Consider the following 16,295-nt stretch of genomic DNA (forward strand, 5'->3'; position numbering starts at 1 on the left):
GAGGCGGGTACCCACACCGCACTGGGACCCGCCCACCCGAGGCGGGAAGGTATTAGTGCCAATTAACTGCCTGTTAGCAGGCAGTTTTTAGCCTAATCCCTATTTTGAAGGTTGAAGTGTGGGATTCCCGACTGCTCCAAACCACGCCAAGTTAGAGGAGGCGTGCCGTTGGGTTGAAGGACTTGGAGGGGTCGAGATGTCGGTGTTCAGGTGAGTGATGTGTGCATGAGTGCAAAGGTAAGTGTGTTTGGTGTGTCTAAAGTGATTAAAGAGGTGTAAATTACCTTTTCTTACCTTTTCAGCCTTCCTTCCTTTAGGTCCCGGGAGTCCCTCATCTCACCGGCACAGAAAGCAGAATGGCTGCGAACTGTCAACAGTGACAGCCTGCAGCTTTCTGTGCAGGAGATTTCTAACTGAGTCCGTGGAGAAGGACTCGGGTTAGAAGACGGTCAGTGTTTGACAGCTTCAAACAGCTGTGAAACACTGATATTTCATCTGTCAAAGCCTCTTGACAGATGAAATTTCAGTCTGTGACGTCACCTGTTGCCGGGTGGCCCTTAATTGACCTTGTTGAGCCCGCTGGGCGGGCTCAACAAGGTCAATCAAGTTAAAATCACGTGGATTGGCCGCATCTCGATGGAGGCGAGACTACAACCCTGAAAGCTGTAGTCCTGCCTCCAACCTGATTCCTGAGTTAAATTCCTGCCCTTAGTATCAAACACCCAATGACCTCTGCAGTATGATATCTGCCTCAGAGATATCTTGCAGCAGCTCTTACTGCCACTGATATAAGATTTGGCAGGTTTGGAGGGGAAATGGAGTGGAATGGTGAAGAAATTAGCCACGCCTCCCTAACCCTATTTAAATGTAGCAGACTTCTGGGGGGCATGTTTGGGAACAAAACACAGGTACTGTTTTAGCTCTGTCTACCACACCAAAAATGGGCCCTAATTTAGATTAAAGTTCAGACCAGAATGTCTTAGCAGAAATAATGGTGGAAGCAGAATCCCGAATAGCATTTAAAAGGGAAGTCAATAAATGTTTTAAACAGAAAAAGAAAATTAATAGGGTTAGGGGAAAGGGCAGCGGAACAGGACTATGTGGATGGCTTGTTCAGGGAGCTGGCACAGGCACGATGGGCCAAATAGCCAAAATGTGCCTTCATTATTGGTTACGATAAATGATTCCATGAGTTTGTTCCATGTCAGAAAACCCTGCACCAGGAAATCAATATACCACACGCACAAGGAATTTAAAAAAAGTTATTCAGATCCAGTCATCATGCATATTTTATCTATGACTGGTTATTCAAGATGAAAGGCTTTGTTGCGATTGCCCAGCAAAACATTTCCATGGAAACAAGAGAGGCAGAAAATGCACTGATATTATACAAGAGGCTATCACTACTCTAATCGATGTCATCACTCCAGTCTGGTTTCTGTACGATACATGCTCTGTAGAAGCTGATACTGGTACATGTATTGCTCATATATTATGGTGGGCACCAGATCCTGGTTGGACAAGAGATGGCACTGTTTCTATGGCAACTACGTCTGTCAGAAAGTTCAAACAAAATGAACACTGGCTTTTCCATCACCATTGCAGACTTGTCCTGCTCCCAAGTATTGACTGCTATGCTGTTTTGGCCATACAAACTACAGGCGCAAGATTTTTTTTTAAGGGCACGCCACCCCACACAGTACCTGATGTGATAAAACCGTCAGCTCCTATTTAATGTGCTCTACACAGCAGAGTACAACTACTGAAGCAATTAATATGATAGACACTTGATGCATCTTCCTTTCTCTGTGCTGAATTCACGAAGATAGAATAATACCAGAAACACTTTTTGCATGAATAAAAAATTAATCCAAATGGTTTTATTTCTTGTGCTGATACATTCTTTGACAATAACACATCATTTATCCCAATTAATGAGTGACCATAAAAAAAAAATCATATGTTTGGCTGAAAGTATATTCCACGATATTGGCACATAAGCAGCAAGATTAATGTCAATACTTGTTACAAACAAACTGTAGAAAATGAACATGCTTTCATAGTCCTTTATCACACAGCTCCATAGGGGGCATAACAAGACGTGAACTGTTGACTAAACAGGGAATTCCAAGACCAATTAATAAGTGTGACTGCATTCAGGAAGCAACAGTGAAACAGAAGCAACAAAGATGCACCACGCAAAACTTCACAAACTATATAGATGGGATTTTATTTTCTCTTCGTCAAAAACTGCAGTCTGGAAGTACACTCAAAGACTTAATAGGCCCTGTGAGATCTCAGTTGTTCATTGCAGTTTGCCCACAAGGGAAGATACATTGGTCTCAGCTCTGACTGATGCGTCGGGTCACGCACATAACAATACGACAGTGCCAGTGGCTTGCAAGTCCGATAAATCCAATAGTTGTTTCAGGGAATCGTTTCTCAAGGAGCTTATCAAACACTTGGGTCTTCTGTGTTCAATCGCTGAGGTAAAGCCTGGCTTACAGACTCCTCCACTGATAGGCAGTAGGGCGCGTGGAGGCCTGCGCCAGATGAATGACCAGAAGCCTGAAGAACCTGGCCTCCCCATTCGCTTCAGGAGGCAGCAATTAAATTACAAGATCATTGTAGCTTACGTATTTCTTTTTGGCTGCTGGGCCTGTAAGAAAGCAATGAGATCAAAGTTAGAGCTGGGAGAGTCATGCTGATTAGTCAATGTTCTTACACAATAACAGTGCCACTGATTAATTACTTCAAAGGGCTTTTTGAAGTGACGCAGATCAAGAAATCTCAGCATCAGTGAACAAGTGAGCTCTCTCTCCACAAGAAACCCACGTTCTTCACTCACAGTACTTTACATAAATTGCGTGGTAAAAGGGAATCTGGGATTTCAAGGCCGGAAATCTTAACTAAGTCTTTATGCAAATACTTACAGCAATGACCTCTTGGTTAGTCATTGGTGTGAAGATGTTCTGAGGTTTGCAAGTTAATTTAACTGTAGGGCTTGCAAATTAATTCTAAGTTTTGGGATAAAGGACACACACAGAAAGATTTCCTCTGTGGTCTGAATGCAGGGAAATCAGAAACACATCTACAATTTCACTAATGTACAGAGGGAATTTTCTCCAATAACTACTCAATCCACTGAAGTAGAGATATGTCCAACACAGTCAATATGACTCCTCCTTCTTCAAGTCATGAGCACACCTCTCCAAATCAAGATGCATTTGTAGAAAATAAGTTCAGGTAAAATGGTTACATCTTCAGACATTCCTGACACAGTGGCGGTACCTATATGGTGATGATCAATTGATTATATTCAGGAAAAATAATCGATAGGATTCATGGGGCTTGAAAATATCATCAATAATTATTATATCTAACATTGTTGCATGTCTTTCCAATTTTCTTCCTTCCTCTCCTGAAGGGACTGCCTCATGCTCAGGGTGGTTTTCTGAGCACTGGTCACCCATTTACTACATTGCCCGAGTATCCAATCACCCCGTGTGAGCACAGACAATTCCGGTCGGAGGCTTCCCGCGGGTGTAAGCCCCCGACCTGCACAAACGAACCGTGCCAACCGTAATGCTCTGGTCGGCATAGAATTCCGTTGATGTGCCTCTTCAAACTGCCGGTGTGCAGGGCACACGTATCCCATCCCTGGGATCACGTGGGCCATGGGGAGCCAATCGGAGCAGGGAATCTCCATTCATAGATTTGACAGGAAGATAGAGATCACGCTCAAAACATAAGCAAAACTTCAAATAATTTTTTTTTTTAAATCACATTTTTAAAATGACTATAAATTACATAAATTAACTGTTTTAAACAAAAATTTAAATTTTTGAAAAAAATAATTAAAGTTTTTAACAGGGCTAAAAATAAACTTACCTTTCTTTAAAGTATTTTAAAATGATAAATAAGTGTTAAAAAAAATTATTTTACTGGTATCACCTCTTACCTTATTAAAAGCATGCCTGCTTTTCCAGGTGCAGCTGCTACCGACTTACCCGGACTGCATCAACCTTGAAAAAAGCGGAAGTTCCAGGCATACGTGCTGCCTCTCCGGCGCAGGCGTTTGACCTGCGAACCCCTTTCTTCAGAGAATTGAAGTTCCGGTTTCCAGCGCATGCGCAGTGCATGCGTGAAACCGGCGCTTCCGTTGGCCCTACGGGTGAGTACACAGCATGTACACACCCGTAGGGAATGAAATTTCAGGATAGTCAAGCATATCACAGCCAAATCCGGTGCTGTCCTGATCGCAGTCTTGACATCCAACTTGATCCTGATCTGTTCTTCCAATCCCATATAGTCTTCATCCCAAAGACTGCTTACTTCCACCTCTGAAACATCGGCAACTCTGGAATGCCCTCTCTCAACCCCTCCATCTGTCCACCTCCCTCTCCTCCTTTAAGATTCTCATTAAAACCCACCTATTTGACCAAGCTTTTGGTCACCCCTCTTAATCTCTCCTCCTTTGGCTTGATGTCCATTTTTTCTTTGTATCTTTGTGAAGCACCTTAGGATGTTCTTGTATGTTAAAGGCACTATATAAAGGTAAGTGGCCATTGCCATCATCCCCCCCTCACACATGTGCTTTACAGCAGGAGTCAATGGAGAGCGAGGAGGGGCAGGAATATTTCATTGATTCAATTCCTTTAAGCAAACTTGTGACATTTCCACCAGTTCACAACATGGGTGATGAAATGACTGCATCAATATGCTGTGAACCTCATCCAGCTGGAAGCTGAGGAGTGGTACAGAGGGATAAACGGGTCTTTTTCAGAATGGCAGGCTGTGACTAAGGATAGGTGCTTGGGCCCCAGCTATTCACAATCTATATCAATGATTTGGATGAGGGGACTAAATGTAACATTTCCAAATTTGCTGATGATTTCAAGCTAGGTGGCAGTGTCAGTTGCGAAGAGGATGTGAAGAGGCTTCAATGGGATCTTGACAGGCTCAGTGAGTGGGCGAGAACATGGCAGATGGAATATAATGTGGATAAATGTGAAGTTATCCATTTGGTAGAAAAAACAGAAAGGCAGAGTGTCATAAATCGCAACTTCTACAAGAAGTACTGCTGAACGGCCAGCTGAGGGTGCCGCCCGAGGAGTATAAATCCTCGGGCGTGGGCCCACCTTGGCCAGAGACAGTCTGGAAACAGGAAGCTAGTGACTACTAACTAGACCTCCATGTTTTGTTACAAGTCGATTAAAGCCTTGCTTTGTGTACAACCAAGTGCATAGTGAGTCTTTATTACGTCACAGAGTATTTCCTAAATGGTGAAAGATTAGGGAATGCAGATGCTCAAAGGGACCTGGGTGTCCTTGTACATGAGTCACTGAAAGTGAATGTGCAGTTGCAGCAAGCCATTAGGAAGACAAATGGTATGCTGGCCTTCATTACAAGAGGATTTGAGTACAGGAGTAAAGAAATCTTACTCCAAATATATAGGGCCTTGGTGAGACCACACCTGGAGTACTGTGTACAATTTTGGTCTCCTTACCTAAGGAACGATATACTTGCCATAGAGGGAGTGCAACGGAGGTTCATGAGATTGATTCCTGTGATGGCGGGACTGTCGTATGAGAAGAGATTAGTAAACTAGGCCTGTGTTCTCTTGAATTCAGAAGAATGAGAGGGGATCACATTGAAGCATACAAAATTATTACAGGGCTTGATAGGATGGATGCTGGGAGAATGTTCCCCTTGGCTGGGAAGTCTAGAACCAGGGGCCACAGATTCAAGATAAAGGGTAGGCCAGTCAGGACTGAGATGAGAAGAAATTTCTTCACACAGAGGGTGGTAAATCTTTGGAATTCTCTACCCCAGAGGGCTGTGGAGGCTAAGTCATTGGGTATATTCAAAACAGAAGTCAATAGATTTCTGACTAGTAAGGGCATCAAGGGATACGGTGATAGGGCCGGTGAATGGAGTTGAGGCAGAAGATCAGCCATTGAATGGCGGAGCAGGCTCGAAGGGCCAGACGGCCTACTCCTGCTCCTATTTCTTATGTTCTTATGATATGCGCATCGCAAAATAGATGCTGTTAATGTACACGTTGAAGAAATATAGATTTATCTCCAGAACATAGGCCATGTACGTCCAGTTTTCTTTGCTTCACATTGTCTTCAGCGCATGAACACTTTACAAATGTTTTTCCCCAACATGAACAATTCCCAAGATCTGCAGTTTCCTTAAAAAAAACTGTTCAGCAATATCACTTTTCCTTGTTAGCACAAATTTAAAAAAAAACATATTGCCTGTTAATCAGTTTCCACATTACAATCTTAATGCAGCTCTGGGCAGAAGGGGCCAGTCTATGGCCCAATACAACAACAAATAGATCCTCAGTCAATACTTATTTAGAGCTGGAATCAAGTCCACTGTTTCACCAAGAATATATTGAATGAATTTACTGGAATGTCCTGACAGTGTGACAGGAACTATGAAGGTGCGCTCCAGTTAATTGTAAAGCTGGTGTTCTAGTCAGTATTTTGTTTTAGTTCTGTGGAAATCCTCCACTCCCTCCATCTTCCCTTTCTGCTATAATCTACAAGCTTTTAAAATCCAAGCTTGACAGCACCTAATCACATCTTCCTGATTTACCTTAGTCTTTTCTGTATCCAACGGTGTCCTGGATTATGAACTGCTGGTTCACCTAGGTTCCCAAATGAGTTAATTCACCACCCACATTTTTTGCTCCATTATAACAAAGACGAGCAGTGCTAAAAGATTTGAATACTTTTCCACTTCACCCCTGCATGCTCTTGAAAATGTTGCACTGGTTCATGAGTCCATTGCCAGCATCCTCTCATGAGTAAAACTCACAAGCAGCACAGGCCCTCACAAATTACAACTGTATTATTTTTCAGGCATGAAAGAACAGACAGAAAGTACGGGCACTTCATCTGAAGATCAATTTATTCTGCGCTTGCCTTCCAAATAGCTCAGGACACAATGCCAGGGCTGGTGCATGAACTGTGAAGACACTATTTTACATATCCCAATTCTAAAATACTTTTTCTTGTTGTCTTTTTACCTTCTTGTAAGTGGAGCTTTCCGAATAGCTATATAAATTGCAATTTCACTGTCTGGGTATTTATTCTACGGGCTTGAGTTACTTTGCTCGGATAAGCTACTTTACACACACCATCTTTCCTGCAATCTAACTGTGTTGCAATTAAAACTCCTCAGAGTGTCTGCTATTCTAACCCAGGACCTTAATACTGTGGAACTCTTTAACTCCTCGTCTTCCCTTTCCCCTATGATCAACAGGCTTTTCCTACATCACAACAGTGACTACACTTCAAAAGTACTTCATTGGCTGTAAGGTGCTTTGGGATGTCCCGAGGTCGTGAAAGGCACTATATAAATGCAAGCCCTTTTTTCTTCTTTTAACACACAAGGGTACTTAAGGAAGTGGCCTTAGAAATATTGATGCATTGCTGGTCATCTTCCAAACTTTGATAGACTCTGGAACAGTTCCCATGGATTGGAGGGGAGCTAATGTTACCCCACTATTCAAAAAAGGTGGTAGAGAGAAAATGGGGAATTATAGACCGGTAAGCCTGACATCAGTAGTGGGGAAAATGCTAGAGTCCATTATAAAAGATGTAATAGCAGAGCACTTGGAAAATAGTGACAGGATCGGAAAAGTGAACATGGATTTACAAAAGGTAAATCGTGCTTGACTAATCTACTGGAACTTTTTGAGGATGTAACTGGTAAAATAGATAAGGGAGAACCAGTGGATGTGGTGTATTTGGACTTTCAGAAGGCTTTCAATAAGGTCCCGCATAAGAGATTAGCGTGTAAAGTTAAGGCACATGGGATTGGGGGCAAGGTACTGACTTGGATAAAGAACTGGTTGGCAGACAGGAAGCAAAGAGTTGGAATAAATGGCTCTTTTTCCGAGTGGTAGGCAGTGACTAGTGGGGTACCGCAGGTATCGGTCCTAGGACCCCAGCTATTCACAATATATATAAATGATCTAGACGAGGGAACTAGATGTAATATCTCCAAGTTTGCAGATGACACAAAGCTGGGTGGGCGTGTGTGCTGTGAGGAGGATGCCGAGAAACTCCAGTATGATTTGGACAGGTTGGGCGATTGGGTAGAAGCATGGCAGATGCAGTATAATGTGGATAAATGCGAGGTTATCCACTTTGGTGGCAAAAACAGGAAGGCAGATTATTATCTGAACGGCAATAGATTGGGAGAAGGGGAAGTGCAACGAGACCTGGGTGTCCTTGTGCACCAGTTGCTGAAGGTAAGCATGCAGGTGCAGCAGGAGGTTAAGAAGGCAAATGGTATGTTGGCCTTCATAGCGAGAGGGTTTGAGTACAAGAACAAGGATGTCTTGCTGCAGTTGTACAGGGCCTTGGTGAGACCACACCTTGAGTATTGTGTGCAGTTTTGGTCGCCTTATCTGAAGAAGGATGTTCTTGCCATGGAAGGAGTGCAGCGAAGATTCACCAGGCTGATACCTGGGATGGCAGGAATGACGTATGAGGAGAGATTGGGTCGATTGGGCTTATACTCGCTAGAGTTTAGAAGAATGAGAGGGGATCTCATTGAAACTTATAAAGTTCTAACAGGACTAGACAGACTGGATGCAGGAAGGATGTTCCCGATGGCCGGGGAGTCCAGAACCAGGGGTCACAGTCTAAGGATAAGGAGTAAGCCATTTAGGACAGAGATGAGGAGGAATTTCTTCACCCAGAGAGTGGTGAACCTGTGGAATTCTCTACCACAGAAGGCAGTGGAGGCCAATTCATTAAATATATTCAAGAAAGAGTTGGATATATTTCTTAAGGCTAAAGGGATCAAGGGATATGGGGAGAAGGCAGGGACAGGGTACTGAAATTGGATGATCAGCCATGATCTCATTGAATGACAGAGCAGGCTCGAGGGGCCTAATGGCCTACTCCTGCTCCTATCTTCTATGTTTCTATATTAAGATGGTGGTGCAGCTAATCACTTCTCCTGATATAACGGACCCTCTCTCCTCCATGGTGTTATGGATTGGCCCTACATCTGGCTTCCTCAATAATAAAACATGATACGCAATGGAAATGAAAATTGGGTAGTTTCTATAACAGGCGTCTGATCTACGCCAGATTTACACCCGAGGAGCAAGTTGAAAATCTACCCCATTGTGATGTATTGGCAGGTGTAGCCATGGTTTCCTACCATTAATATCTTGCAAGTAAAGACTAAAATATCGCCTCTGTATAGATTTCTCCCACGAGGGCTTGGCTGTGTCGATGCTGTATTCAGCAGGTGTATCTCAATGTTCCAAATCCCTTCTGATTCCTTACAGCTGTCTAGACAAGAACATCTTGTGCCCCACAGCAGGACCGCACATTTCACAGCTGGATTGGTACCTAAATCTGCAAGACAGCTGCAGACACCAGATTTTTTATGCCCCTCCAGCTTCACTTCATAACCTTCAACAGGCAGATAGTTGACCAATGTCAGTGGCCTTAGAGGGAAACCCAAAAAGACAGTAATAACCTTACCAAAGTAAGCTGCCAGTCTCTTAGCCACAAACAGAATTGTACAAGAAGCTTAGCTAATTGGAAGCTTTTTAAAACCACATTTAATACCACATGTGTTCCGAAAACCAATTGTTTATTAGCTTTGGCTAAGTGATTGCACTCTTGTCTTTGAGTCCGAAGGTGGTGGGTTCGAGCCCCACTCCAGAGGCTTGAGCACATAATCTAGGCCGACACTTCAGTGCAGTACCGAGGGATGCTGCACTGTCTTTCAGATGAGACATTAACGCAAGACCTCATCTGTCCTCTCAGGTGGATGTAAACTTTCCGACGGGACTATCCAAAGAAGAGCATGGGAGTTCTGCTGGTGTCCTGGCCAATACTTATCTCTCAACCAACACCATCACAAATAGATTAACTAGTCATTTATCTCATTGCTGTCCATTAAAATACATCTAGCAAAGGTCGAAGGTAAATTGAAGTGCTGTTTATACTTACAGTAGTCTGATTTGAATTAAATCATAATAATATAACATTCATATATTGAAGCAGACTAGACAGCCTTTGGTGTTTGAAGCTAGCCCAGATCTGATGAGGTGAAGGTTTTCTCTTTCTACTTAGAGGTCTTGCTAGTCCTTGTTAGAGCAGTTTGAGAAATCTCTGGTAGGTGTGGCCTCAATGTGCAAGGCTGCCAGAAATTTGGCACAGATTTGGACTTAAGACACTATTGAGGGGAACAGTTGCAGACTGCCCTGTATCTAACCTGCAGTGTACCCAAGATGGGATTCCTTGATATCAGCACAGGGTATAAAAAGTGGGAAACTGCTCCGTACCTGTTGTGTATGTACCTTTAAGAGAATAACTGGTCTCAGACTGCAGTACCGGCAGTGACCACCCCTGTATAAAAGGCGCTAGTGAGCCTCTGTTGTTTTCAGTTTCACTATTGACTTCCATCAGTAAAGACCTGTTTTGTTCAACTCCTGCTGTCCGTGTCTCAATCATTCATGGACGTAATACTGGCGACGAGCAGATACGAACCTACCTACAGTCTGCACCACCTCCTGGGATCCATTCCTACAGCGAAGTGAGCAGAGGTCGAGGCCAGAAAGAAAAGGAAGTAAGTGGCAGTAGAAACGGGCGTCGACCGTGGGCATCCGCCCCTCTGTTTGCGGAGTTGAAGATTGCTGGAGAAGCTGTCGGAAGTGGGGCCTGGTTCCTGTCGATGGTGCTTCAGCTAATCGGGCTGGTGGCAGGTAGTGCACTGATCCTTCCTGGGCTGCGGCGGTCGCGAACTCGAGCGGGTGGTTTGCAACGGGGCCGCGCAGCGTTGTCGGGAAGAAAAGAGAGAGAGGGTGGAGCACACAGGGCGCGGCCGGTGCTATGAAGCCGGGCTGCGTATAGACCCGCGAAGAGGGAGGCAAGAGTCCCACAGGGTTGTTCCACGATGGGAAAATAATTTAAAAAGTATTAAACGCGCAAGAAACCACGAGGAGCTGCAGGTTGCAACGGGAACCGCGGAAAGCAGCGCTAACAACAGCGGGGAAGAAGGCAAAGCGCGGGAGGCGCCATCTTAATCAGCGGGGAAGAAGGCAAAGCGCGGGAGGCGCCATTTTGTTAAATCGGGGAAGAAGGCAAAGCGCGGGAGGCGCCATTTTAGATTTGCAAGATGCTGAAGACTGGCTGTATCACTGCTTTTGATAATACAATAGAGGACTGGACCACGTATGTGGAAAGAGTCGAGGTATATTTTGAGACAAATGAAATAGCGGAGTAGAAAAAGGCATCGATATTGCTAAACTTAATGGGCGCTAGAACATACGGCCTATTGCGGGACCTGATTACTCCAGCCAAACCGAAGGCGAAGAGTTTTAACGAAATTGTTGCTGTCCTACAGGAACACCTAAACCCTGCACCGCTGTTGATAGCCGAAAGATTTAAATTCCACAGGAGAACTCAACATAAAGATGAGAGCAATGCTGAGTACCTTACGGAACTACGCAAGCTATCAAAGCACTGCCAGTTCGGAGCAGGACTGGCAGATACCCTACGGGACAAATTTGTCTGTGGACTCCTGAGTGAAGGAACACAGAAGAAGTTACTCTCAGAGAAAGAGCTGACGCTAGATAAGGCTTTCAGCGTGGCAGTATCGTATGAAGCAGCAGCCAGGGGAGCTGCAGGAATTCAACAAAAACCACAGGAATGCGGCACCCACGAAATGACACGGGGATTTGCAAAATGTTATCGCTGCGGCAGAACTAACCATGACCAGAAGGACTGCAGGTCCAAAGACAAAGTATGCAGGCAATGTGGGAAGATGGGACACATTGCACGAGTTTGCAGGTCTGGGAAGTAGACCAGCGACAACAAAAAGGCTACTAAGGAACCGTACAAGAAAGTACAAAAGATGACGGACAGTAGTTCCGAAGACCAGATGGGCGATAGTGAATCCGGGAACAGGAGACTAAGCTGTCTCAAACTTCACAATGTAATCGCAAAAGAGGATCACCGAACCATTTGGGTCACCCTCACGATAGCAGGGTCCCAAGTTAAAATGGAATTGAATACAGGATCAGCGCTAACCGTCATGAATCGACGAGACTACGAGCGGCTATTTTCACACATACCCTTGAGAGAGACATCCATCGTCTTGACGACGTATACGGGGCAAAAAGTATACCCCAGAGGAAAAATAAGGGTGCCTGTCGAATACAACGGCAAGAAAATACGGAAATTGTATCTCTACATACTGCCAAATGGTGGACCACCGTTATTGGGACGGGAATGGATCAGGAAGATAAACTTAGATTGGCACTCCATTCATGCAATGACGGTGGACGGTAAAAAAGATGAAGATGTCACTCCTGGACAATTGTCAACAATCTTAGCTAACACCAAAGAGGTATTTCAACAAGAACTGGGCAAGCTTAAAGGCGTAACCGCCTCGATAAAAATAGAAGAGAATGCAGTTCCCAAGTTTTTCAAAGCAAGACCGGTACCATATGCAATTCGCCCAGCCGTCGAGGCAGAGCTGGAGAATCTGGAGAAGGCAGGCGTGTTGTCTAAGGTCGACTGGAGCGAGTGGGCGACACCGATCGTTCCTGTCATGAAGAAAACGTTAAGCAATAAGTCCGGGGAGCCAAGGAAGATTCGCATCTGTGGGGATTTCAAGGTGACGGTGAACCCAGTCCTTCACACAGTACAATATCCTCTTCCAAGGATAGAAGACATCTTCGCCTCACTGTCTGCAGGGAAGCGTTTTACAAAAATTGACCTAGCACAAGCATATTTGCAGATGGAGGTTGAAGAGTCCTCTAGGAAGTATCTCACGATAAACACTCACAAAGGTCTTTACCAGTATCATCGATTGGTATTCGGAGTAGCATCGGCTCCGGCGATATGGCAAAGAGCGATGGAACAAGTCCTGCAAGGGATTCCAGGGACTCAGTGTTACTTGGACGACATCCTTGTGACAGGTGAAGATGACAGTGAACACCTTAACAACCTAGAACAGGTGTTCACTAGACTACGGGAACATGGGCTGCGAGCCAACCGCCCCAAGTGCGAATTTTTTAAGAAACAGATATCGTATTGTGGCCACGTGATTGATGAAGAGGGGTTACATAAGTCCCCTGACAAAATTGAAGCAGTTGTTAAGGCCCCAGCGCCTGAAAATGTGTCGCAACTGAGGTCATTCCTCGGATTGGTGAATTACTACCATAAGTTTTTGCCGAATTTGTCGACAATTCTGCACCCACTGAAAGCCCTGCTATGAACGGGGGTAGCATGGAAATGGGCCATGATTGTAAGCGGGCCTTTCAGAAGAGTAAGGACGTAATCACTTCAAGGGAAGTATTGGCTCACTACAACCCAGCACTGCCAATCAGACTGGCGTGTGATGCGTCTCCCTACGGCATTGGGGCGGTACTGTCACATAAATTCCTTGATGGTTTAGAGAGGCCGATAGCTTTTGCGTCACGCTCGTTAACTTCTGCCGAGCGTAACTATGCCCAGATTGACAGGGAGGCCCTCAGCCTAGTGTGGGGGGTGAAGAAGTTCAATCACTACCTGCACGGTCAAAAATTTACTCTACTAACCGATCATCAACCTCTTGTCTCCATTTTCAACCCTCAGAAGGGCGTACCGATAATGACAGCACAACGGCTGCAGAGGTGGTCCCTTTTCCTAGGGGCACACCAATATGACATCGAGTACAAAGGAACTAAACAGCATGGAAATGCTGATGGATTGTCACACCTACCGTTGCCGACGGTGGAAGAAGAAGACCTTGCAGTGGATCCAATGGAGTTATTCCACTCGACCATAGTCGAATGTCTCCCTGTGACGAATGCAAACATAGAAAAGGAAATACGGAATGACCCGACACTATCACGGGCCTATGATTTAACGGTGAAAGGATGGCCAGCACATGGCGAACGACTGCTGCCAGCATTCTCGCCGAGAAGAGAACAGCTGTCAATGTGCAGAGGAACCTTGATGTGTGGATCCAGAGTAGTAATTCCACCTAAGTTGACGGATAGAGTGCTCAATGAGCTTCATGAGGGTCATCTGGGTGGGGTAAAAATGAAGAACTTAGCCAGAGCGTTTGTGTGGTGGCCGGGAATCGATAGAGAAATCGAAGAGATGACCAAGAGCTGTGCAGGATGCCAGAAGGTCCACAACGCCCCACCACAAGCTCCTCTGCATCCATGGGAGTGGCCCTCATCTCCATGGCAAAGGGTGCACATTGATTTTGCTGGTCCCTTCATGGACTCAATGTTTTTAATTGCGGTGGATGCACATTCAAAGTGGCCAGAGGTAATAAAAATGTCCTCAACCACCACGGAAAAAACTATCACAGTTTTACGAACCATATTCGCCAGGAATGGGCTGCCTGAACAGATTTGCTCTGACAATGGACCACAGTTTGTGTCTGAAGAGTTCCGGAGGTTCTTAAAGAACAATGGTGTTAAGCATTACACATCTGCCCCATATCATCCAGCCACTAATGGATTGGCCGAGAGGTTTGTCCAAACATTCAAGAAGGCTATCAAGGCAATGTGTAATGAAGATATACCCCTACAACACAAGGTGGACAACTTCTTGTTTGCCTACCGGAATGCGACACATGCAGTTACCAACCAAACTCCAGCCATGATGTTCTTCAATCGAAGACTACGATGCCGCTTGGATTTGGTTAAGCCAAACGTCCGAAGAGATGTGGAGAAGAGGCAGTTTCAGAATATGAATGAAAGGCCAACCAGGAGTTTTAAGATAGGTCAACCAGTTTTGGCCCGGGACTACCGCACTGAGAAATGGCAGCCAGGAACGATTTGTACACGGCAAGGACCTCTCATGTATACTGTGGACATTGGGGAGAGCATTGTAAGACGCCATGCTGACCAGATTCTAGAGTCACTGGAAAACGTCAACTCCACACCACGATCTGATACACCTGGTAATGAAATCGACGTTCCAATTGCAGCTACCGCAGAACCGGTAATATTGGAAGCAGATGAACCAAACAACGACATTGATCCCGACTCAACATTGCCAGAAGAACCTGATACCCCAAAGAGGCGTTATCCAGACAGAATCAGGAAGCCTCCTCAAAGACTGAACTTATAATTGCTTAAACTTAACCAATGTATCTAGCAACCGTAATTGTGATTGTAATTAGTTATCATTTAGTTGTTAAATGAATGTTATGTACTGTTTATCTAAAAGGGGAGGAATTGTTGTGTATGTACCTTTAAGAGAATAACTGGTCTCAGACTGCAGTACCGGCAGTGACCACCCCTGTATAAAAGGCGCTAGTGAGCCACTGTTGTTTTCAGTTTCACTATTGACTTCCATCAGTAAAGACCTGTTTTGTTCAACTCCTGCTGTCCGTGTCTCAATCATTCACGGACGTAATAGTACCCTATCATGGACATCCTTCATAATAGCCACAACCCCTTTGTGCCCAAAGATAGAAAATGGCATCAAATAATACCTTTTATACTTGTGCCGAATGCAGAATGTTTAGCGACTTAATGTAGAATTTCTCCCACATAACAGGGAGTTGTGACTTTGTTGATTACAAATAATTTTTTTCTGCCTCACTAAATAACATAAACTCCATACTCAGGTACTTGTCACTGAAATCCAATTGGTAACATCTCATTCGACCTCATAGTTAAACTAGTCTGCACTATAGGTTATTCACTGCATCTCCACTCATGTTAATTCAGCTCCCTCATACTGTTGGCCTCAATCACTCCTCTTGGCCAGTTCACTTGCCGTTGTCTCCACTTTCATTATTTAAGCAAGAATACTGAAAGAAGAAAACCCCTCCTAGAAATTAGCAAGAACAGTAAGAAGTTAAGCATAATTCTGCTTGGGGTTTAAAAAGAAGTCCTGATGGTGAGCCTCCTTTCAGGAAGTGGAGAGAAGCATGTTATTTAGTTGCATTTGTTATACAGCTACCAGAAAGATCATGACATTTGTTCTACAATAGCATCTCCTTTGAATCTATGATAACATTTGATAGCAGGAAGGTCCTTACTCACTGAAGGATGCTGTGAATGATGGATGGTCCCAAGTGATTGATGGATGGTAGATGTGAGGAGGTGCCCACTGCATACATGACAATTTAATTTACCAGGGTGGCATTCACTGATGCATGAGATGAGATACTGAGTTGACAAGAATAAGCAAAATCAAATTCTTGTAGCTCATTCATTTTCTCTTACTATTGATGCTTATGACCTCCATTCTTTCATGTCTAATGTTCCCAACCTCTCAGATACACCA

General features: G+C 44.5%; 1 protein-coding gene across 2 annotated transcripts in view; it reads right to left on the reverse strand.

The window, feature by feature from the left end:
• Positions 1 to 1,852: 1,852 nt before the first annotated feature.
• Positions 1,853 to 16,295, reverse strand: part of LOC147110955 (metabotropic glutamate receptor 7-like) — a 1,230,052-nt gene continuing 1,215,609 nt past the window's right edge. For both annotated transcript variants that reach the window (XM_086001375.1, XM_086001374.1), the window contains one exon: positions 1,853 to 2,659. In XM_086001375.1, the coding sequence (XP_085857501.1) occupies positions 2,610 to 2,659 (50 nt within the window). In that variant the 3' untranslated portion in view covers positions 1,853 to 2,609. The remainder of the gene's footprint in view (positions 2,660 to 16,295) is intronic.

This window comes from Somniosus microcephalus, chromosome 11 (genome assembly GCF_052327205.1).
Source record: "Somniosus microcephalus isolate GS21.2 chromosome 11, FLI_Smic_1.0, whole genome shotgun sequence".
NCBI classification, from domain to species: domain Eukaryota; kingdom Metazoa; phylum Chordata; class Chondrichthyes; order Squaliformes; family Somniosidae; genus Somniosus; species Somniosus microcephalus.